Here is a 25,326-nt window from a genome sequence, read left to right as displayed (position 1 = left end):
ATCATCTTTAAACATGAGCTGATTTACATATTCGAACTGATGGAGAATACTCAGCAGTCAGTCTCAAGGGCATGAGGGCAAATGACCTCTTTTCTCCATTTGGTCCCTTGGCCAAGGCTGTCATCAGCCAACTGCTTGTGTTACTCATAGTGAGAGTCACACTATTTCAACCAGGAATCCAGGTTATCCTGTTACAGGAATGAGCCCCAGAGAGAAGAGAGCTGGTCCTAACTCGGCTCGGGGGCTGTGGGCTGAGGAGGTGCAAGACTCCCCATGGTTCCTTGGGGAAAGCAAGCAGATCCTCCCACCCCACCACTTCTAAAGTGAAGGAAAAGAGACTTGCCTTTCCTTTTTATTTGTGGCTTTTACACTTCACTCAAAACATACCTTGTCCAGGAACTTCATCCCTGCCAAATATAAATAATTTATATCCACACTGCCTCTCCAGCACCTCGGGCAGAATCTTCAACACCAGCGTGTCCACCTCATGGCTCTGGATTTCTCTTTGAGGCTTGGGGTATAAGACATAGGCATCATACAGCTTGCCATCTGAAAAGGAAATGGGATAAACTCAGAATTACTCCTAACAAATTCTCTTATGTTAACAGAGCGAAAGTCTGACTTGCTACCATGATGTCCTTTTCCCTTGGGTTCAATGACTTCAGAGTACCCAGTTGGCTCCCTTGGCTCCAAGCATTGCCACACTAGGTTCTCATTCTCTCAACACATTAAATATTTCACTAATGCTCTTTTGCTTGCGTAGTTTCTGAGGACAAGGTGAATGCAACTCACATCTTTGTTTCACGATAGGTAATTTTTTTTTTTTTTTTTTTTTTACACCTCTGGCTTCTTTTAGGACTTTTTTTCCTTACCTTCGACTTTCTGTGGTTTGAAAGTGATATGCCTAGGCTTTTGTTTTTTTGTTCATCCTGCTTGGTATTCTCTGAGCTTCCTGGATTGTGACATTCATTCGGGGAAATTCTTAGTCATTAGTGTTTCAGATACTTATGTTCCTTTCTCTCTTTCTTCTCCTTTGGTATTCCCATTACATTTATGTTACACCTTCTGTGGTTGTCCCACACTCATTGGATACTTTGTTCTTTTTTCCCCCCCCCAGTCTTTGTTCCTTTCGCTTTACAGTTTTGGAGGTTTCTAGTGTGATAGCCTCAAGCCCAGAGATTCTCTGCTCAGCCATGTCCACTCCACTAGTAAGCCCGTCACAGGCAGTCTTCATTTCTGTTACAGTTTTTTTTTTTTTAATTGCTAGCTTTCTTTTTGGTTCTTTTTAGGATTTTCATTTCTCTGCTTACATCTCTCATCTGTTGTTGTGCGCTGTCTGCTTTTATGCATTAGATGCCTTAGCATGCTAATCAGGGATGATTTAAATTCCCAGTCTGATAATTCCAACATCCCTCCATTTCTGGCTCTCATGTTTGCTCTCTCTTCAAATTGTGCATTTAATATGCCTTATACTTTTCTCTGAGAGCTGGATAGAATGCATCGGTAAAAGAAAGTGCTATAAACTGGCCTTTAGTTACAGGGTGGTGAGGTGTGGAGGGAGGGGACATGTTCTATGGTCCTGTGATTAGATCTGTCTTTTAGTGACTCTGGACTATGAACTTCACAAGCATTTCTCCGTTTTTTATCCCCACTTAGGTGGGGCAGGTTGGCTAGATTGGGCTGGAGTTGGATATTTCCTCCTGTGCAGGTCAGTTAGGCTCTGATAATGCCTTAGCGGGTAAGGCTTTCATTAACTAGTTTCTCCTGAGGGCAGGCCTTGTTAATAAGAACTGAGTGCTCTAGGATATTTCAGAATGATTTTTCTCCTCCCCCTGCTGGAAGCACAAAGAGATTTTTTTCTCTGATATTTACAGTCAGAACCAAGTCAGGCTTCTGGAGGGAAAACTCACAAAAGTGTGGGTTTCTACTCCTTATGACTAGGTTCCCTGAAGAATTTAAGTCTCAGATTTATCCACATTGAGCCTCCAGTGATTTGTCAGTTACAATTGGTATTCCTACCCCATTGGCATTGACCTATGAGGAAGGTGGTCCTATCCCCGTTACATAAGAATCACTTCTCCAAGGTCACCCAGCCCCAATTCCAACCTGACACCTTTCACTCTTAAGTCCACCAGTCCCCGTGGTGAAAATGAGAATTGAAAGCAGGAGTCTCCATCATCTTCACTCTTGATGGGTCCTGTGCAATGGCGGACTGTCGTAAACTGCACCAGGCAAAATGGGCCAAGTCTCTGTGATTCAGACCCACTAGTGAATTTCGTCACTGCAATTGCACACGGCATTGTAGAGACCAAGCCTCTGAGCAGACTCCAGGAATCTGCTGTGCAGTACAGAGAAGTCCAATACAACAGCACATTTCGTCATCACTGGAATGAGCTAAGCATTAATTGAGCAACCAACCACAGGTAACAGTCACTGTGCTCACCCCTGGACAGATGAACAAGACACAAGATCTAACTGGAAAGACCCTTCAGAGACTTGGAAATAAAAACATGAGGCGCTACAAGATCACACGGCTGAATGAACAGGAGAGATGGAAAGAAACAAAACTTCCCCATAGCATGAAGCTCTTGGGGAAAATTCATAAAGGATGGAGGGCAGTTCCTGGATTTTAAAGGGTTTAGAAAAAAATGAGGCGCTAGGAGTGGAGGATAAAGAGTCCAAGAAGGGGAAGAGCTTGAGAAGCACATGGAAGGGGGATGCTTATGCTCTACTCAGGGGTCATATGAATGAGTAAGAAATTCTAGCAGGGCTAGAAGGTTTGAGTGAACATCTCATTAGAAAATGTGATTTTTTTTTTTTGAGCTCCAGGCTATTTGGAAATTCACAGCTAACCTAATGGGACCCAAGAAGAAGCCATCCCTTTTTATTCCCTTTTTATGGAAGTTTGTTTGGTTGAACAGACTTGAAAAGAAGGGTGGCTCTGAGCCCAAAGAAAGAAGGTAAAATCTCGGATACTTCTAGTTTTTGTCTAAATAATAGTACAGACAGTCCCTGACTTAGGAGGGTTCGATTACAATTTTTTGACTTTATGATGGTACAAAAGCAATACACATTCAGGAGAAACCATACTTCAAATTTTGAATTTTGATCTTTTCCAGGCTAGTGATATGCGGACCTCTCCTCTCTCTGATGGTAGGCAGTGTAGAAAGCCTCAGCTCCGAGTCAGCCACGCAATCTCCAGGGTCAACAGTCGATACACAGACAACCATCTGTCCCCATACACCTGCTGTTTCCCACCTTCAGGGCAGTATTCAATCAGTCACATGAGACAGTCAACCTTGATTATAAAATAGGCTTTGTGTTAGATGATTTTGCCCAAATGTAGGCTAATGTAAGTATTCTGAGCACATTGAACGTAGGCAGGGCTAAGCTGTGATGTTCTGTGGGTTACGTGCATTGAATGCATTTTATCTTATTTTTTAAAGATTTTATTTATTTATTTGAGAGAGAGTGAGAGAGAGAGAGAGCATGAGAGGGAGGAGGGTCAGAGGGAGAAGCAGACTCCCTGCCGAGCAGGGAGCCCGATGCGGGACTCGATCCCGGGACTCCAGGATCATGACCTGAGCCAAAGGCAGTTGCTTAACCAACTGAGTCACCCAGGCGCCCTTGAGTGCATTTTAACTTATGATATTTTTAACTTATAATGGGTTTATTGGGATATAACCTATCATAAGTCAAGGAAGATCTGTAGTTAAAATGTGTACAGAACTTTAGAGTTTACATTGTAGCCTTTTCCCATTCAATAAATTCTCACGCCAACCACCACTGACAACCTTTAAGTCTCTGCGCACCATTCCTGGCCATCCTGTGGAAATGGTCATACACACCCATGGGCATCCATGCACACTCACTCTTCCTCAGTCTCCCCAACCCCTGTCATAAAAGGAAGCCGTATGAGAATGGGGACTTTTTTTGGTGGGGTTCCACCCCCAGTGCCTGGAGCAGGAACTGAGACAGAGGAGGTCCTATCAGTAGTTGCCAAATGTCTGAATGGAGCTTGATTTTACAGAGGCTCAAGAAGGTTAAATCTGTGAGGGGAGAGAGAAGTTTTAGATCATGAGCTGATTCAGCTTTTTAATAAATTGGAGTCATAAGGCAGGTACCCAAGGGATGATTAATTTGTGTTTGGAGTCGGCAGAAACCCAACCCAGCTAAAACTCCTTCTGTAACGTCTTCAATATTACTAGTCTATACCACCACTCCATAAGTGGATATTTTTCTGAATTAAATTTAATGTCATATACTTGACTTTCTAAAGCCAGGGGACATATGAAAAAAAAATTTTTTTAGGATTTCATAAAGGCTTTATGTTTTTAAACATTTTAAAAAGGATTTAAAAGTCCTTAAAAATTTGATAATATTTAATCCTTTTATGATAAAGGGTTGGTTGGGTTGGCATTCTCCTCATCACATAGCAGAGCCTCCCAAGTGAATACAGTATTTCTTGGTCTGTAAACTACAGCAAACATCCGTGTTCATCACCACCTTTGTCTGAAACCCTGCCACGGTGTCTCTCTTCTCTCAGGCCGTTTCTCTTTCTTCCTTCTCATTAAAAAGCAAAACAAAACAAAACAAAAACCTATGTTTGCTGAGTGAATTCTCTCTTTTGACTGTGTTCCACGTTCCCTGTTTTTAGGTGAGGTGTCTGAAAAGACAGGTGCTCCATGCTGGGCAAATGCAGACTCTGAGACAGAAGAGACTTAGGCAGCAAGGGACTCTCACACCTTCTCGAAAAGCAAAATACAAAATGCTCCCAATTTTGGGGTCATCTTTTATTTTTTTCTTTCTAAGCTTTTGGGTAGTAATGTAACCTCTGTGGCTTGTTCTCAAAAATGCAGTGGGTTCTCATCACTTCCAAATGATCAGTTCATCCTTTATTCACCAGTCTAGCAAAAAACATCAAGCTAAGGCCATTTTGCTTTTAGCCTCCGCCTGAGGTTTTGAAGGGCGCTCTCAGACAACTGCCTGCCGGCTTTGCCCGTCACGGTCACGGTGAGGGTCACATTTGTATCCTCGGATTACGGGAAAGGGAGCTGAGACAGACAAGGCTATGTTATTTCTCGTCTTTGAGGTGCTAAGTGCATAGCCTTGATTCAAATCCAAGTCCACCACTCCCTCTGGTGTGGCTGAGACGAGAATCAGGAGGAGGAAACGTCACAAAGCATATACCTGATTAGTCCCTTGCAAGTGTGTCAGACTGCATTTTTTTCAGAAAATAGCCCCAGCAATATTTCCAGTTCCACATGCTCTTTCAGAACCGACCATACCTCCCCACAAAGAGGTGGAATCTATTTCCATTCCCTTAAAATTGATGAGGACTCTGTAGCTGCCCTGATAAATAGAATGTGGTAGAATTGACTCTACAGATTTAGGGTTTGAGTCGTAAGAGAAAATATGGCTTTTCCTGGCTCTCTTGTTCTTGAAACACTAGCCCTCGGAAGTCAATCACCATGCCATGAGGAAGCCCAAAGTAGCCCACACAGAGACCACATGGAGAGGGCACTGGGGCCTCTGGTCACTGAGGCCACCAACTGATAGCCAAAATCAATTGCCAGTCCTCCAGCGGGGTCCCTAGACATCATGGAGCTGGGACAGGCCATCCCTGCTGTGCCTGTTCACGTCCTGACCCGCAGAACCCATCAGCAAAAGAGATGGCTGCTCTATGCTACAAAGTTTTGAGGTAATTTGCTTCCCAGCCATAGTAACTGTAAGAGCGGTTGGGAAGGTAACAATGAATGGCAATAGATAATGATGAGTTTGACGTGCCCCCCCCCCCCCAGCTGTTTATTTCATCCAGAAAACTGTAGAAACGTAGACCTACTAGTAAGTTTTTTAAGGAAAGGGCCTGTTAGCAGATACTCCCACAACTTGCCTTTATATAGTGGATAAACCTAGACAGTTTATCTAGGTTCTGGCCAAGCTCCTTTCATTTCCTGAAGACATTCAGCCCTAATTTTGATGTTAAAACATCTGCATATGCCTTTATTGGCCATTGGCAGAAATACAAAAGTCTATTGGGATGTATTAATGTTTATGAGAGATTGCTTAAAGATTATTCAACCCCTTACTTTCTTTTCTTAAGTTTCAAACCTAATCAAACTGAACCAATGGAAAAATCAGACAGAATCAATTTGGTCTTCACATAAGTGCTTTTATTGATTGCATGAGGTTTGGCATTTTAGCCCTAGCATGGAAGACACTAGAAGAAAAGCCACATTCAACATGCTACTACATTTACCACAGGAAAGTTGTTGTAGACAAGATTCATTATATTACACCCTTTAAAAATGAGTCTCCCTACAAAAACTTTTCCTTGGAAAATTGTCCCAGAAAAAGCTATGCGCTCTCATAAGCAATTGAAGAGCATTTGTGAACAGCACACAATGTGTCTTGTCATTGCTTTTACCTTTACTTCTAAAGCTAACTCATCTTTAAAAAGTGTCCAAAATTTGTCATTAATTCTACCGCCAAGCTTTATTTTACGATTCTACCCTCCATTCACTATACCTATTTTGTTTTTGTTTTTAATTGTTGTGTTCTACATGTATGTTCTCCACAAACCTATTTGGAAGGCGGTGAGACATATGCAAATCTCTCTAGATGTGGAAACTGGCCCTTTTATTTTTGTACACGCATGCACACCCGGAAGGAGAATTTTTAAAGTAACTCCTATAATTTACTAGAGAACATACAGAACTCATGAATTAGGGCTGTTGATGACTCAATAAAACTGAGCTATACCCACTTGTTACTCATGTTATAAAGTGTAACTCATCTAGTTGGGGAAATATTTTATCATAAGAAGGACACAATTTGTCTATTTCTTCATTTGTATTTGCCACCCCTTACGCCACACGTTCCCCCCAATAACTCAGAAAATATCTCCCAGGGACACAATGCTGGAAATAGCATCAGGGACAAATCTTAAGTCTCATCTCTAGCTCATTGTCAAAGCCAACACTCAGAGAGGAATTACAGGGGTCGTTCTCATAGATGGAGCTGTAGAGATTAGAGATTTGGTCATAAAGTATGCAAGTACTTATCTGAATTAAGAAAAAAAAGGAGCCCTGGCTGACTGTGAGCCCCGATGTCCAAATTCTCAGCCCGAATTCGGGCTGGAGCCCAGTCTCAGCAGAGGGTGGGGCTCCCTGAGTCTGTCATCTGCTCAGCTCCCCTGCTCTGGGTGAGTCACTATTCCTTTCTTCTCTTCCTGCTAAACTCGACCTCACCAGCCGGCAGCTGCACTGGCCCTCGGCTCTCATGTTCCTGGGAGTCACAGTGAGTCATGGAGTGAGACGCGCACCCAGACCAGAGATCTGGGAACACCACTGAAGTCCCCGCAGTGTCCAGTCAGTCAGTAAACAGAAAGCAAGTGGTGGTGTGCTGGTCTCCTCTGCCACATTCGCAGGCAGGAGCATAGCCACAGGGAGGCTCCGAGGGGACCCCACATCCAGCCGACGGGCCTCAGGACTAGAGAGGCTTCAAGAGGCATTGGACATGCACAGTTGCGTTTCCGCGATTGAATTTGGCCCTCAAGAAAGAACGTGTTGCTTTCTACACTGCTCCGGGACTGCCAGTTTTGATTTCGGAAATTTACCTTAGAATAAAGTCCAAGTTAGGACACCTGTTTTCTCAAATAGATGGACAACAACTTGTACTGTGTGTTTTATATGCAAAGCAGACCCTCGGTGTAAATAATGCCTTTCTTACTGGTGGGTACTCATAAAACGTGCTTGGACACCCACTTCCCTGAACTCCAACTCTAGTCCTCATCGCTGGTCTCCAGACCTGAATGGTATAAATGTGGGTATTTCCGTGTACGTGAAGCGCATAGACTTCTCTCAGCTGTGTATTAATTTTCCATCCAATCAGAGGACATTAAAGCAGACTTATTATTTTTTTTCAAGGCCTTAATAGATCACAACCATTCTGAGACAACAAGAAAACAGCACAGAGTTTTAAAAAAACCACAATGGTTGGGGGTGGGGCGCCTGGGTGGCTCAGTCGGTTAAGTGTCCGACTCCTGATCTCAGTTCAGGTCTTGATCTCAGGGTCATGATTTCAAGTCCCAAATTGGGCTCCATGCTGGGCATGGAGCCTACTTATAAAACAAAAAGAAAAAGAAAAAAATACCACAATGGTGAGAAGTGCCCGTTCCTCAGAGTTTCAGGACCGCACTGAGGCATTTGTGTGTTGAGACGTGTTGGCAGGACGGGAGCTCCAGAGACCACGCTGAAACCTGGGGCAAAGGGGCAGAGGCAGCTCGCTTTGGCCTTCAGACTACAGGGTGCCCCTTGTGCCCCAGGTCCCTGCTCAGGGCTTTCCTGGACTTCAACTCAGTTGTTCCTACAATACTCTGAGAGGCAGGCTCTGATCATTTTCTCTCCCTCCCCACTTCCTCCCTTTCCTTCCCTCCTTCCTCCCTTCCCTCCTTCCTGCTTTCCTTCCTCCTCTCCTTCCTCCCTTCTCTTCTTCCTTGCTTCTTTTTTTCTTTCATTCTATAGCCAAGAAAGAGAAGAGCATTCAACACTTCCTAAGATCCCATGGGAGTAAGGGGAGAACCAGATGCAAACCCAGGTCTCTCTCTAGCCTTGCGAGTCGGGGACTTAAATCTTTCAGGCCCCAAGTACAGGGCCTAAAAGAGCTGCCCCCACAGGCAGCTCATCTCTCTCCATAACGTAAACTCTGCTCATGCGCCCACCGTGCTGAAGACGTATCGTGGATGGAGAGCCCTTTGTCGCTCTAGGAGAAATTGTCTTCTTTGGCAAACAGCAGTAGACGTGAGAACCTCTCTAAAACAGTCACAGTGGGACCCAGAAGATGACGTGTTCCTGCTTCTTAGCAAAGATCTGCTCGGCCACGACTAGCCTGCAAGCCTCATTCGACTGAACAATGCTGGTGACCATGGACCAATGGTTTCCCTGAAGCATGAGAAGTCCAGGGAGAGTCCTAACTCCCAATTTGCCAAAAACATGAAAGGCAAGCTAGTAAAATATGATAAAGTGTATTTACAATGGTTATACGGATGAGCGCATGCCAAGTATGAGACAATCTTCGGTGGTTACCCACGCTTACCTTCTCTGGTCCCGGTAGAATGGAAGGCACTTCGATACCAGAGTGCAATGTCGATCTTAAAAATGTTGTAGAGGTACATGATAGATGCTGTTGCACTCACCAAGGCGAGAAGCCCACCTATCAAGTAAGCTTGAACATTTGGAGCTACAAATGACAGCAAATAAAGATATAAACAAATAATAATGATAAAACAAAGAGTCAACTCTATGCTTTACTTATACAGATCACATTACAAGTGCCAAATGGAAATGTGTTAGAGGTCAATGAGGATAATGCTTAAATATTTGTTTACAGTTAAATATAATAGGTATATGGGAGTAGAATAATCTGGTGTGGCCCACGAATTTCAGAAAGCAAATGTGCTCTTGGGAACCCGAGGAGGGAAATTCTGCAGAAGCCTAGCTCCTGATGGGGCTGGCTGGAATGCATGAGGACTTCTCTCAAAACACACACGGCCAGGTCTCACTTAAGCCAACTCTACTAGACTCTCCCGAGGTAGAGCCTTGGACATGTTTATTGGAAGACCTTCCCCGGTGGTTCTGTTGCACACTCCTGATTATTCCACTGTCATAACTGCTTTCATGGGCACTCAAAATTGAGCAGCAGGGCACCTGTCGTAAATAAAGAGCCATCAGCTGCCTCCCCTGAAAGCCAACTCTGTTGTCTCCGGAAGACTGGCGGAGAGCCAAACTCCCCCCTCATCCTCTTTGTGCCAACAAGGTCCAGGCGGGGGGCCTGTCTGCAAGGCACAGTCTCTGAAAGGGCAGAAAGGGTGTCTATCCCTGCTCTGCTTTGCAAACACACTGCAGAGCAATTATGGCAAAAGCTGTGGGTGGGAGATGACCAAGAAGCAGAACCGGTTCCCCTGGAATGTCAAGTCCCTGAAAACAGGCTCCTACACATCCCAGAGGAGGAACAGTACAGTTTGCTCCCTTACCACAGGCCAAAACAGTGATGCCATGGAAGGAGACTCTAGGAAGGAGAGAATTTGGAAAGAGGAAGAAGGACAAAGGAAGAGAAAGTCTCTCCATTCTTAGAATCCACTGCATACACCACTTCCTTCATCAGCCCCTTCCAGATGCTCCAGTCTCCACTAAAAGGTGTGTATGTATGTATGTGTGTATGGGGGGGGGGGGATAAAAGGGGAAATTCTCTTTTCTTTGAACCCCCCAGAACACATTCATTTAAAAAAAAAAAAAATACTCCCTAAGGAGTTTATCATGACCTGCCCTAGGTCACACCATGTTGCAAACAGTTTGAGGTCAAAGACATCCCTATGCACTGCAGTATGTCTTTAAATACAATAAAGCAAAATAACTAAAACACATTCTGGGTCAACAGAAATAGCAATCCATTGATTAAGTCCCAGCACAACCAAGTGGATCTGCTCTGCACGTGGGCGCCCGATCTGATCCTGACCACCTGTTTGAGCCTCTAGCTTCTATTAGATGGATTGGCCCTTCCCTCCCATCCTTCCAACTTCTCTTTGTCCTTCCCCAGATCTTGGAGCAACAATGCCACCTCCCACTTTGGGAGGACCCAGGTCTGGGAAGTTGTAAAGTATAGACTTCAGGGATCTTGGTACTGCAATGGTCATGATAAGAAGACCGTGCCTTGCAATATTTATGAGATTCATAAAGCCCCTGGTAAGTAGACAGGAGTGATGGCTGGCAATTCTTGAGTTGGTCACTCATTGCCTTCAGGAGCATTGACACCCCTCCCCCCACTCTGGAAATGAGTTTGAAACCAACAAATTCCAAACAAGAAATTAATGCCGAGTTTCCTTATTGAATATCACTCTGCTGCCTCACACCAAGTGTCTCCTTGTCATTGTTTTGAACCTTCTGAACAGCGTGTACCCCACCGAACCGTTACCTGGGAGTTTTAAAATAAAATATGCTGCTGACACTCCGGCGTGACAAATGAAAGGATGACCATAATCTTCCATTTTCACTTCCAAGAAGGTTATGTTCACTGTGTAAAAAATATGTTTCTGGAAAGAAATGTGGGATCTGTAAAAGAAAGGAGCCAACCATTTATATGTGAGGCATAGTTACCCAGCATAGTGTATCATCTTCAGTCCAGAGAATAAAATTCTCTCTCTGGAGAACACTTTAGGCCATCACAGTTACCCTGGGAATGCTTCACGGACTAGCTCGGTGAGGTGCGTGAGTTGTGGCCCTTCCGGATTTCCATTTTCTTCTGGACGGTGACAGATGTCATCCTGAACCCTCCAGAGCCTTCCTCTGGTTGTCTCCACATAGGCTAACTTATCTACCCTGCAGGGCCCAACACCAGTTCTTCCGCCCTCGGACTAGTGAATCTTGCTTTACGCCACCCAATTTATACCACCACGAATTGGGTTTCTACCACGTAATTAGCGCATGATTAAGTCCTGTCTCCCCCAAGAGTCCCCACGCTGCTCCCTGCTTTGCTACTGGAGCCTTGAAGATCTATGGCTCATGATATAACAAAATAGGAAGGAGGCTGGTTTTAAGGACTAGCTGAGAGAAATGGATTTTGTTGTGTGAGGCCCATACTTGATGTTTTGCCTCATCTGTCTAAATAGGATGTGGGAATGTTGATAAGATGAGCCCCTCACACTTCTCTGAAGGGGAGGCTCAGCCCTGCCGAGCGCTGAGGACATCTTTGAGAGGCAAAGCCAAAAGGAGTGATGAGGGGTCAGTGAGAAGCATCTAAAAGAAGTAGTACTAGCACCAAAATAATGTAAGTGAGGAAATTCTTGTCGGCTTTTAGGGAAGCCAGAAAAACACAACACCTACTCGGATCCTTCTCTGATGCGTTTGGATTCACTGTAGTAATCATCCACCAAGGTGTTATTGACTCTCCAGCATCGGAGATTTGTATTATCCCTTGTGTCTGTGATATTGCAGTCCACAGTAAGGGGGGAGCCTATAAAAACAAATTTATAAATGTTACATGAAAAGCCTACAAAAAAGTGATCAGCTAAACAATATCCTTGAATATCTTTTGATTACCAAAAATTCACCCTGGAGGTCAATGTTCCTCTACTTTATTCTCTCCCTGGACAGAGATGATAAGGGACAAGTTACCTTCCAGAGTGTCTACTGTACAGAGATATCCATGTGATATCCAAATACCACCAGCTTCTGGCCAATGCCCTCCTGAATATCAGGGACACAGATATTACCACCAGTCTTAGGAAACTTAACAAAGAACTTTACAAAGTATTTCACAGCTTAACAATAACCCACAACCCTCGGACCAAGTATTTCACATGCATTGTCTTCTTCAGTCTTCCTATCTTCAAAACCATCCTACAATCAGGAAAGAGGAGGTGCTGTAATGCCCACTTTACAAATGAGAACACTGAAGTTCAGAGAGATTGGTGACTTGCCCAAGGTCACACAAGAGAGAAAGAAATGAGACATGAACGCTGGTTTTCTATTTCCAAATCCAGTGGTATTTCTACTTCACCAATCGTGACCCCTCTCATGACTCCACCGCACACATTCACAAATTATATTTAATAATTTTATATTTTATTTGATTTTTCTATTTATTTTCTATTTTTATTTGATTTTGCTCCATGAGCCTAATATATCCCATCTATTTACTCTACATAAAAAATTACTTTATTTCTACACAGTCTACTTCATGTTTCTTTATTCTAGGTGGAATTTATTTTTTCTAATTTGTTTTTTCTTTGAAAGATTTTATTTATTTATTTGAGAGAGAGAGAGGGAGAGAGAATGAGAGAGAGCACAAGTGGGGAGGAGAGGGAGAAGCAGGCTCCCCATGAGCAGGGAGACGGATGCAGGGCTCAATCCCAGGACTCCAGGATCATGACCTGAGCCGAAGGCAGAAGCCCAACCAACTGAGCCATCCAGGCGCCCCTAGGTGGAATTTATTTTTCAAAAATCATGAACTATAACACATGTATAGTAAAAAGTATAGAACATAAATGTAAAGCACACATCCATACCACCTTCACCCCATCAGGAAAACAGCATATTGCCGGAACTCCAGAAGCCTCCCACATGCCCCTGCCTACTTTATACTTTATCACTTATGCATTTGCTCTTGAACTGTAGCTTCTGTTGCCCACATTTTGTTTGTGATGCTGATCCGTGCTGCTGCATGTAGCTGACTCCATTCAGATAAGAGAATGCACTAGCACTTGTTTATTTCTTGTACAGCTGCTATGCACACATCTCATTGTAGTGTTTGCCTCGATGTGTAAGGCTGCTGTGAGCTCTCCGCTGCATGCCCCCCGGGGCACGGTGCACACCTTTCTTGTATACACACCCTTGTACATGACTGTGCACGTGCCTCTCTATCTACCAGTAAAATCGGTAGATGTTAGGTTATGGGTATCTTCGACTTTAAAGGAGATGCCGAATCGTTTTCCATCGCGGTTGTACCGATTTGCCCTTCCACCAGCGGTGTAGGAGAGCACCTGTTACTTTACCTACTCAGCAGTATGTGATGTTGTCAGTCTATTTATTTTCGCCAGCTCGATGTGTGTGTTGGGACATCACACCGTGGATTGAATTTGCATTGCCCTAGATTGCACCTGCTGCAGCACGTTTTTAGACCTTCATTGGCTGTGTTGATACCCTCTGTTGTAAACTGTCACAGCGGTCTGTCTCGCCTTCTGGTAGGTTGACTTGTCTTTCAATAAACGGAAGTTACTATGCTTACCGTAGTCGTACTTATCAAATTTTACCTCAAGACTAGTCATTGACTAGCATGTCTTTATTTTTTTTAATCTTTCCTTACCCCAAATCATGAAGGATTTTTTTTCTAGAAATACATCATTTTGACTTCTTTAGATCTACAACTCACTGGAAATTATTTTTATAAATAGTGTGAAAAAGGGGTCAGGTCTTTATTTTATTCTTTATCCCATTGTCAAGTTCCATTTATTGAAAAGATCACACCTTACCTAGAGCAGTGTCAACCTTGCCAAAATCAAGTGTGTTTTATGGTGGATCTATTTCTGGGCCTTCAATTCTAACCCGTTGTCTATCTTGGCATCAGAACTACACTGTCTAAACTATGGTAGATTTTTCATAAATCTTGAAATCTGGTGGTACAAATCCCCTCAGCTAGTCCTTTTTCATTAAAAGTATCTTGACTATTATTCAGTCTTTACTTTTTTCCATACCAACATTATAATCAACCTATCAAATTCAGCAAAAACTAAAATCTGTTGAGATTTTGGCTCTCCCTCAAAACAAAGGACATACGTTTAATAGTTCAGTCTTAAGTGTGTTGTTTCTTCTAAGGGCTTCTAAAAACAGATTTTTAAAAATCAGATTAAGGACATTCCCTTACATTCCTAGTTTAGAAGTTTTTTTTTAAATAATAAATTCCTAGTTCGGGTGTTCTAAGTGACTTTGCTGCATCTATGAATGTATTTTTTCTTCTTTAATTTGTTAATGTAAAATAAAAGGAAGACTTACCTAATATGAAGCAACCTGGCATTGCTTCATGTAAGCCCAACTGAGCCGCAATGTATCATCCTTTGGGTATGCTGATAAAATAAATTTGCTAATAATGTGCTTAAAATTTTTCATCTGTGTTGAGGAATGAGACTGGCCTGAAATTTCCTTGTCCTTGTTGGGTCTGACTGTCAAGATTTTCCGGACCTAATAAAATGCGTTAACGACTATTTCTTCTTTTTCTACTTTGTGAAACAATTTGTTTAAATCTGTCAAATTTCTTTATTAAATGCTTTGTAGAGTTCACTAGTAAAGCCAAGTGGATCTAGAATTCTGTTTGTGGTAAGATTTTACATTTCTGGTCATATGTCTATTCTGAAATCTGTATCTTCTTTTGCCAGATCCTTTGTGCTAATTTTTATGGAAACTGCCCATTTCTTTTTAGATTTTCAAATTGTTTGGCGCTAGGTTTTCCAGAATATTCTTTTATGACCTTTTTCATGTGTATATTATCTATGGTGATGGCCTCTTTTTCCTTCAGATTGTGCCTTCCCTCTTTTCTTAATCATTCAGGGGGTTAGCAATCACATTCCACTTTTCAAAAAAGAACTTCTTTCTCTGTTAATCACTCAGTTGCATGTTCATTTACTATTTCACTATTTTCCGCTATTACTGCTCACCTCATGTCTTCCATTTCTGTTGGATTTATTTTGCTTCTCCTTTTCTGTCTTCAGGGGTGAGCGTGCAGCTCATGGATATTTCAACTAGCTTCCTTTTCTAATTCAGACTATCAAGTATGTCCTGATCAAATCTTTGTATCCCACCAACCTTGGTGTAATCTTTTCATGAGCATTCATTGTCAAATTATTTTCTGATTTCTATTTTTATCCATGGGCTATCCGGAGGGTTTTTTTATTTGATTGTTTTCCAACCTATGCAGTTATTCTAACTGTCTTTTTATTGCTTATTTCCAACTTCAGTGTCTTATGGTCTGAGAATATATAGTTTATATGATTTCAATCTGTTGGATTTTGTTGAGACTAGCTTTATAACCCAATATATGGTGGATTTTATTAAACATGTCTTTTTTTTCTTATTTCTTTTTAAAGATTTTATTTATTTATTTATTTGAGAGAGAGCAAGCACGAGCTGGGGGGAGGGGCAGAGGGAGAGGGAGAAACAGACTCCCCACTTGAGCAGGGAGCCCCATGTGGGGCTCAATCCCAGGACCCTGGGATCATGACCTGAGCTGAAGGCAGACACTTAACCAACCACTGAGTCACCCAGGTGTCTCCTTATTAAACATTTCATTGTGCTTAGAAAGAATGTGTAATCTGTAGTAGATGGGCTCAGGGCTCTATAATATGAACATTAGGCCATTTGTTGGGCACATTTTGTTTGTCGTTATAGGGTGTTCTGTTTGCTTTGTTCTACCAGCTACCTTGCAAAGTGTCGTTATTATTATTCCATTATTAGTGTGGACTTAATTTCTCTCCATATTCCTGAACTAACTCTCTCTCTTTCTGCACGTGTACACACACACACACACACACACACACACACACACACACACTTCTAAGGCCATGTTATTATGTATCTACAGGTTCACCATTGAACTTTTAATCATTATGAAGTATCTCTGTTTACCTCTAATAATGCATTCTGCCTTCAGATCTACTTTAATGCTTGTATAATTATACCAACATTATTTTGGTTAGTGTTTATAACATATATCATTTTCTAGTCTTTTCTCTTCCAGCATCTTGTAAACAGCCCAGAGTTTTGATTTCTTCTTTCAAATCCAGTATGACAATCTTCATTTGGAGCATTTAGCCCATCCTGTAATCGGTGATATATGTACGTTTAAATCAACTATCTTATATATATATATATTTTTTTGTTTTATTTGTAGCATCTGTCCTATATCTGTCTTTTCCTTCTTGCTGTCTTTTGATTCCTTCTTTTGGATTCCTTCTTACCTTCCTCTTGATTATTTTTTATTATTCCATATAAAGCTGTATTTTTGAAATTATTATTACTTTAGCATTACCCTAAATATTAAAACATAGATCCTCGAACTTATCAAAATCTGATATTATTGATTATTTCTATCGTCTTCTAAGAGAATGTAAAGTATTAGGATGCAATTGCATTTAACCTTCTCCCAGCAGACAGGCAAATGCAGTTGTGAATTCTAATTTCATACATATTTTAAATTCCATGAACAATCGTCATTATTATTGCCTCATTCAGTCAAGATTCATTTGGATTTACTCACATATTTATGCCAACATGCGCTCCTTCCTTCCCTCCTACAAAGCTGATTCACCATCTAGAAACATTTCCTCCTGCTTAAAGAACACTGGAGTAGCTCCTTTAATGTAAGATTGTGGTTAGCAAATTTTGTCATTTTAGGTTTGTCGTATTTTCACTGACTATAAAATTAGCATTCTTTTTTCAGCAGACAACCTCCATTATTTCCATCAAAAATTCAAACAGTGAGCTTACTGTTGCGCACAGAGGATTTTTTTTCCCTTTTTTCCTAACTTTTAAGATATTTTTCCTTTGTTTTTCTGCAGCTTCACTTTGGTATTTCAAGGTGTAGGTTTGCCTTTATTTGTCCTGCCGAGTCTCCTTAGCTTCCAGAGTCTTTGGATTCATGTGTCTATCAGTTTGGAATATTCTCAGATTATCACCTAAATAATACTGCCTTTGCTCCCCTTTTCTCTTTTCTCTTTCTTCTGAGATTACAATTACATACATGTTAGCTCTGGGTATCCTCTCTCTCTAACCTCTGTACTTCCTATTCTTCTGTCTCTTTGTGCTTAATCATAGGCATTTTCTCCTGACCTATATTTTTGTTCAGTAATCCTTTTTTCAGATGTCTCATATGCCATTAAACCCTTTATTGAGTTTTTGGTTTTGGTTATTGTACTTGTCAATTCTGATATTTTATTTGTTCTTTTTCAAATCTGATATAGTCTTTTTAAAAAGTTTGCAGTGTCTTCTGAAAATTGCAATCATGTCTTTTCCTTCCTTGCACATAGTAAGCACAATTAATATCTATCTATCTGTCTATCTATCTATCTATCTATCTATCTATCTATCTATCTATCTATCTCTGGGGCCCTGGGGGTCTGTTTCTGTTGTATGTGGTTTACCATCTAGAATTTACTGAGTCAAAAGTTATTGTGAAGGTTCTGAATGCATACTGGCATTTCCTTCTACAAAGTTTATACCAGTCCATTCATTTATTTAGCTATTAAGCAACATTTCTTGAGTATCTGCTTTGTTCTAGAAACTGTTCTGAGCACTGGTGATATAGGAAGGAACAAACCAGACAAAAAGTCTGCTCCTAAGGAGCATTGACTCAAATAGAATTAGAGATACCAGGACAAAATATGTGAGGTAGTGATAAGTACTTCACCAAAATTAGAGAGAGCTCAGGGGATAGAGCATGATGGTGGGTGAGGTGTGCTACTTTTTGTTTTTTAAGATGTTATCTATTTATATGAGAGAGAGCAAGAAAGAGAGCATGAGCAGAGGGAGGGGCAGAGGGAGAAGTAGCCTCCCGCTCAGCTTGATGTGGAGCTCAATCCAAGGACTCCAAGATCATGACCTGAGCAGAAATCAGATGCTTAACCATCTGAGCCACCCAGGCACCCCAGAAGTGTGCTGTTTTAATGTGGTGGTCAAGTGAGATGACATTCATTGGCGACCTGATGGAAGTGAAAGAAGGGACCATGGAGCTGTGTGGGGAAGAGCATTTCAAATAGAGGGAACAGCAAGTGCAAAGTCCCTGAGGTAGAGGTGTGCTTGAGATGTTGAAGGAACAGCAGGATACCAGGGGGATCAAGTATGAGCTTACCAGTGTGAACACTGGTAAGGGGAAGTCAGCCATGGAGGCCCATGTTGGGAATGCAAGGACTTTGAATTTTATTCAAGTGAGTGGGAATTTTATTCACTGAGTGAGATGGGAAACCATTGGAGAGCTTTAAACACAAATATTTTAAAAGGACCACTCATATTCATGGCCAGTAATGTATTAGAACACCCTCTATATTATCCTTGCTAATATTTGGTATTTATATTTTTAATCCTTACCAATTTCATAGATACATATCATTTTTTTGTGTGCATTCCTTTTATTGTGGATGAATATATTTTCATATTTTGTTAGTCTTTTTTTTCTTCTGTGAATTATTCATTTGCCTCTTTTGGATTATTCCTAGTCCTTGATTTGTTGGTATTTAATGATATTACCTGTTTTTTTATGTCTCTGTTCCAAACATTCTCTCCTAGTTTGTCATCACATTTTCACTTTACCATTTTTCCTGTATACAGATATTTACAGTTTTTATGTGAGTCTAATTTTTAATCTTCTGTGATTTCTTCCACTGATTTTATGTGTAGATAGTACATCATTCTGAGGTTAGATATAAATTTATCTCAGTTTTTAATGGTACTTCTGTGGATTTATTTTTATATGTTGTTCCTTGATTCACCAAAAATGTATTTTTATGTCTGATATGAGGTAAAGAATGAACTACATATTCTTCACATTTAAAAAGTTACACTAATATCACATATATACTAGATCTCTCTCTCTACACATGCTTAAATGCCACAAATCTTTACTAAACTGTTGTATATTGTAGGATATGCTTATTATCTTCCATTATGTTGCTTTAATCTTTCAATTTGGATACAAATACCAGTATTTACTTACTGTTGCTTTATAATTAAACGTACTTTACTATTCACTAGAAAAGATCTCTATTTCTTCTATTCAATTATTTTCCTGCTAAATTTTTCCAACATTTTTCAACATGAATTTTTAAAATGCTTTGTCAAGTTTCAGGACATTCAATGAAATTTAACTGGTTTTATATTAAATATTTATATTAATCTGCCCTTAGTGATTTCAATGGCTTTGATAATTTTACTCACCAAGTTGTACTTCAATTGAATTGTTTTTTGGATAAATGATTTTAGGAATTCTTCTGGCATATCCATTTGTTTCTGCTAAGAAATCATACCCACATGAAATTGCATTAGAATCATGTATGATACATTCCCACCTATTTATCCAATGACAGTGCGAAGAAAACATGGCACTGAGCAGGACTTTAATAAGCATGAGTCAAGGAAAGAAAAAAACTCATGGTGTGATAAACTACCAACTCATAAGTGCATATTTTTAAACCATAAATAATTGAATGCTAAGGAAAAACCCTAAAAGCTGGGCTACCAGGAGAGTTTGCTTTGCCGTTCTATATTTGGTATAAATATAAACTAATGAGGTCGTGTAATAAAATCTCATTACCTAATAATCCAAATACAGTTTGTAAACAGTGGCTCTAAGCCAAGCTCCGGTCTAGGTCCCAGATAGAGAGAGAGCATGAGCCAATGTTTTATCTTCGGTCCCGCTGCTCCATCCTCCATCCCTGCTTTTCCGTATTCTTTACATCCTGTCCTCTTCTGTTCTTCTTCAGCTCTTCCATTCCTTCACCCTGCTGTAAGACTGTCTTTCCTCGTGTTGAGTTCCCAGCCCTTTGTTTTTCTCTACTTCTTCCCTTCCCCACCAACATCTAGTAATCACCTACCTAGCTCCACATTCGTCCTCTATATTTGGGGTGGGATGCGGAGACATTATAAGAGGGAAGCTAGGAAAATGCAAAAACATGTGTCTTGTATAATGACAATACTATTCTACAAACTATTCAAGTTCAGTGTGTCCCAAACAGAGGTCATCATGGGCCAGTGATGTACCACTTTGCACTAGATCGCACACAGCTCAAACCTGGAAGTCACTCTAGGCAACAGTTCTTCTCACCTCTTCAAATTATCAATCACAAAACCAAACTAATTTCAGCTCCTAACACTTCTCTGTGTGTGCCTCCTTCTTCATGGCTAAACCCTCTATTTTCCACTCTCTAGTCTTTCATTGGTACTCTTATTCATATCCACCTCTTCCATTACCATCTAAAGGACAAGGACTTTGAAAGTTGCATCTCCAGACCTTTCTCTAGACCAGGACCAGGCCAACTTGATATCTCCACATGGGCACCTCCAAGTACTCAGCTTACGCATGACCAAACTCATGATCTCACTCCTAAATCCAGTTTTCCTCCAGAGTTATACTATTTCATTGAATAATATCATCATCTAGTCTGTTGCATATGCCAAAAGGCCTAGCTCCCTTGACTTTGCCACATCCCTTATCCCATATTCAATCCAACACCAATCCCTGTGGGATTTACCTCCTCAGATGCCTTGAATCCATCCACATGTATCCATCTCCAGTGCCACCATGTTTTTCTGTGCCTACCTGATATCTCACCCTCATTTCTGTACCTGCCTCCTCCCTGCCACTCTTAACTCTATAGGGATCGTTTCATGCACGGCAGCCACCCTGAGCTTTCTGGAATGTAAGTCACATTGTGCCACTCTCCTGCTCTCAATCCCTCTGGCTGCTTACCACTGTTCATAGAATAAACTCCATACTCTCTGCTTTGGATTGCATGCTCCTACCAATTCTTGGCCCTGATTACTTCTCCAACCTCATTACCTCACATGACCTCCCCCACTCAGCATTGCTCCAGCCCCCCTGCCTACTTCCCATTATTCACACATACCATGGTCTATTTTGTCACAGGGCTCCCTCAATCTGGAAAAATCTCGCCCACTCCATCACTCAGTTAATGCGTCCTGACCGGCAGCGTCACTATTATCAAGAAGCTTTCCCTGACCCTCTGCCTTCTCAACAGGTCCTTGTCTGTTCAGTCTTATACATTCCATTCCTTCATGGCATTCATCTCCTTGGTAATTACACATCTCACTAGCAGATTATCTGATTTATCTCTGCCTCCCTTCCCTGCTCAGACTTCAAAGCTCCAACAGAGTGGTGGTCATGGCGGCTTTCCTCCTTCTCGTGCCCTCTCTACAAAGCACAGGACCTGACCTCATTAGGCACTCAGTAAAGAGCCACTAAATTACTGCCCGAAGAAGAATCCCCTGCCACTTCCACTCAAGTTCAGATGATCAGCACTCTTATCAATACTGGGTATTGCAGCAGCTGCCAAAGTGGCCTACAGGCTTCAAGACCCTCCTCAACTCTTGCTCAACCATCTCAAGACTGGTCTTGTCCATCACAAATGCAGCCTCGTCGCTCTGCATCCAAGGGCTCTTCGGGGGCCACATGGTAAAGCCTACATGTAATTGGCCCCCTAAACCTTGACCCTATTTAACTCCATGGCCTCAGCTCCCACCACTCCTTACCTCATGCTTAGGTTTGCTCTAACAAAATTAGTTTTAGGTCCAATACAAATTATGCTAGTAGACACTTCTATGCTTTGTCTTATAGTATTCTCTCTGCCCTGCCTCACTCTTTACTTTTATAAATTTGACTCATCCTTCAAAATTCAGCTGAAAAGCCATTTCCTCTTGGAAGCCTTCTAAGACCATTTACTTGCCACCCCTGTGGCTAATTCTGATTCTTTTCCTGGTCCCCCAGACACTATCTATAACTTTATTTATAACTCTATCCTTACTACATAATGTGAAAATGATTCATTTATATCTATAACTCCACTACCACCAGGATGACAGCTTCTCAATAGAAGAAATGATGGGGTTTTTTTTTTAGTTTTTAATTATTAGGTTCCAACAATTGGGGCATATACTAGATCATAAATAAGTGCTTATTGCAACGACATGATATACAGACTATTGAACTCAATGACCTCTTGAATCCCCTATGGGATTTACTTGAGGTAGTCTTCATTTTGCCTTTCAAAGAATTCCTTCAGCTACCAGTGGAAAACTAAGCATGATAGTCATCAACCATTCAGTTATTAAATGGGTCTGTGCCTAGTCTAGTCCAGGCACTGGGCTAGGTGTGGGAGATTCAACTCTGAACAAGACAAAGATCTTTTTTGCCTACATCTGGAGAGATAACAGGTAACATAAAACCCAAGAGCATAAAAATCATGAAATGTAATACAATTAATTTTCTTAATTAAAGAGTTCTGGGTGGGAAGCAGGAAGCCACCCATGCTGAACACATGCCCCAAGAGAGCCATGCCATCAAGAAATTGCTAGGTACCACCCCATACACTGAAGTCTGACAGAAATTAGTGACAGACATGATGGTCCAAGTCAAAGAAATATTCAGTCTTCAGTTCTTTCCATTTAGATGAGTCAACATAGAAGACAACTGTCTACTGACAAAGGAACAAAAGGCAATGTAGCAAGAACTCCTTGCTGAACGTGTTGAGAAGAAATGATGCTCATCTGGGCACTGAAAGTCTTTGTCCTGGCCCTGTTTCTGTCACTAACCAGCTTTAGAAGCTTCCTAAGTCACCCCTCCTGGGTCTCTATAAAATTAATGGCTTAAGCTAAATTATCTTTAGGGTTCCTTCTACCCCGAAGATTCTGTTTTCAAATCTCCAGGTCATATGTTCAAGCAAACTGGCTGCTCTGGGTTGAGAACTGATGCCCCATGAGCATCAAGTATCCTGGAGCCCAGTCCAGAGACCTTGAACTCTGCAGGCCCTGGGCCGGGGAGGCCAAACCTGGAATGGCCCAGCAAAGTAGTCACACCAATGACGGCTGAGGGAAATAAGAGTAACAATAATATCTACCACTAGATGAACACCTATACTTTGCCAGGGACCCCAGTACCCACTTTACATACATGCTCTCATTTAATTTTCATACCAAGAGTGTTGGGTACTCTGTTTTTCCAGATGAGAAAACGAAACTGCTCATGCCTTTTGCCCTCTTCTTTTTACCTCTGATTCTAACAATGGCAAGTCTGAGAGCCTGCGGACCCTCAAGAAAATCAAGATCAAGAATCACTGCTGCCCAAAAAGCCAGCCATCTCACGCAAAGCCAAGAGGAAGCCAAGGCGATGGATATGAGCATACTTACCGATATTCACAGTGATGCTGTTTAAAACAGTGTACTGTTTCCCTGTGTGTGTCAGTCGGGCTTGACATGCGTAGCTCCCTCCGTCCTCTGCTGAAACATTGCTCACTGAAAGCTTTGTTTCCCAGGAAATAAACCGTTCTCCTTTAATCTCTTCACAGCCCTAAATACAAAAGTATATATACATACATAAATTAATTCAAAGAGTATTTTGGTGTATCAGTTACATTTCTAGTTAGCACCGTCCTATGAACCGTGGGGAGATGCAAGAAACATATGTGATCCCCAGGGTAATTTATAATCTACTGAAGACGATATTTATATCTATAGATATCAATAGGTAGATAGAAAAATAGATAGATAGATAGATATCTATAGATTTGACAAAGAATATGTTACAGGCTACAGTGAGTACTATAAATATTAAGTCTAATGAAAGTTGGAAGGAAAGAGGCCTACATGAGCTAGAAGGCAGACCACACGGAGGAAGATTGCATGGGCCCACAAAGGAGTGTGGTAGGGGGGGTGTGAACAGGCAGGAAAGCCCTCCACCCACATGGGCCTATATCTCCCAGTGGACCACCATCTCATGGCACCAAGGCCCTATGCCAAGACTGCAAGCCCAGGTGATTAATGACCGCTTCCGCTGTGTTCCAGGCCCAAATACACCTCTCCACAGAGGTCCAAAATAATTCTTCAAGAACATTCTGCTTGGAGGCCTGAACAACAGTCAAAGTATGCTGGCTAGGCTTATGGACAGACGTCACGTAGCTTGTTACATCACCCGTGTTTCCACAGCATCAACAAGAACAACCTCATGCCAAACCAACTTGAGGACTGGTTAGCCTCAGGAATGCCTTTCTCACTTGTCATCCTCAGCAACCACTGCCAGGGCAGACCTCACCATCCACTGGCAGGACACTGTCAGAAGCTCACATTCTCATGCTCCTTCCATCTCATAGACCCACTTCTGAACTCTCTCAAAACTTTTCCCCTCTCTCAAAACATTTCTCTGGTGGGGCGCCTGGGTAGCTCAGTCAGTTAAGTGACTGCCTTCGGCTCAGGTCATGATCCTGGAGTCCCGATCGAGTCCTGCATCGGGCTCCCCGCTCAGCGGGGAGTCTGCTTCTCCCTCTGACCCTCCCCCCTTTCATGTTCTCTCTCTCATTATCTCTCTCTCAAATAAATAAATAAAATCTTTTAAAAAAAAAAGTTTCTTTGGAAAGTGCCACTCTACAGAGTTCTTGGATTATTGAGTCTGCTTATTCATTCAAGCATTCAGGTTTCTGCTCTTTGCTAGGCTGCGAGAGGCCCTGTCATGCAGGAATAGGATGGAGTCCTTGTCCTTAGAAAGCTCACAATCCTAATATAGAAGACAAACTTATAAGCCCTAATAAAAATTTAATTGCACAAGTGTCCAGCTCTCTCATCACTGAGTCAGCTGTAGCTAGCTCAGCATCAGAGCCCGTTCATCACCACTGGAACAGTGTGAATGGATCCACCTTGGAAGAGGAAATGCAATCATGCCAGAATGAGCATTTGTTTATTTACAATGCAAATTTCTAGAAGTCTTACATTATTCCCTATTTGGGAAACCCAGTTATAATTGGACAATTGCTTACCAAGTAGAATGGGAATTACTAGTTAAGAGTCAGATGGGTGAAGGCATCAGATTCCAATAATGTGGTGCCACCTTCTTTAGAGTAGGGACAAACAAAAAGTATTGAGTCCTTAACTATGAAAAATTCTCTGGAGAGAGCTTGGAGAGGGGCAATCCCTGGGCCTCCCTTTCTATGTTTCCATCCTTGACCAGTCCCCTTCTGATCAACTCATTCTTTCTTTCAAGATGTACAAATATTTAATCATATTA

General features: G+C 41.7%; 1 protein-coding gene across 9 annotated transcripts in view; it reads right to left on the bottom strand.

Annotated features, from left to right (window-relative positions):
* IL1RL2 (interleukin 1 receptor like 2) overlaps positions 1–25,326 on the bottom strand; it is a 47,590-nt gene that overhangs the window by 4,171 nt on the left and 18,093 nt on the right. For 7 of the 9 annotated variants that reach the window (XM_021680329.1, XM_021680332.1, XM_021680336.1 and 4 more), the window contains exons 5-10: positions 23,460–23,619; positions 19,476–19,550; positions 11,880–12,009; positions 10,972–11,108; positions 9,097–9,240; positions 388–549 (exon numbers count right to left, since the gene is read on the bottom strand). In XM_021680329.1, coding sequence (XP_021536004.1) covers positions 388–549; positions 9,097–9,240; positions 10,972–11,108; positions 11,880–12,009; positions 19,476–19,550; positions 23,460–23,619 — 808 coding nt within the window. The remainder of the gene's footprint in view (positions 1–387; positions 550–9,096; positions 9,241–10,971; positions 11,109–11,879; positions 12,010–19,475; positions 19,551–23,459; positions 23,620–25,326) is intronic. The other 2 variants (XM_021680335.1, XM_021680338.1) reach the window with 2 other exon arrangements.

Source organism: Neomonachus schauinslandi, chromosome 10, assembly GCF_002201575.2.
Source record: "Neomonachus schauinslandi chromosome 10, ASM220157v2, whole genome shotgun sequence".
Classification (NCBI taxonomy): Eukaryota; Metazoa; Chordata; class Mammalia; order Carnivora; family Phocidae; genus Neomonachus; species Neomonachus schauinslandi.
The sequence above is the reverse complement of the archived record's forward strand: the minus strand, read 5'-3'. Positions and strand labels throughout refer to the sequence as shown.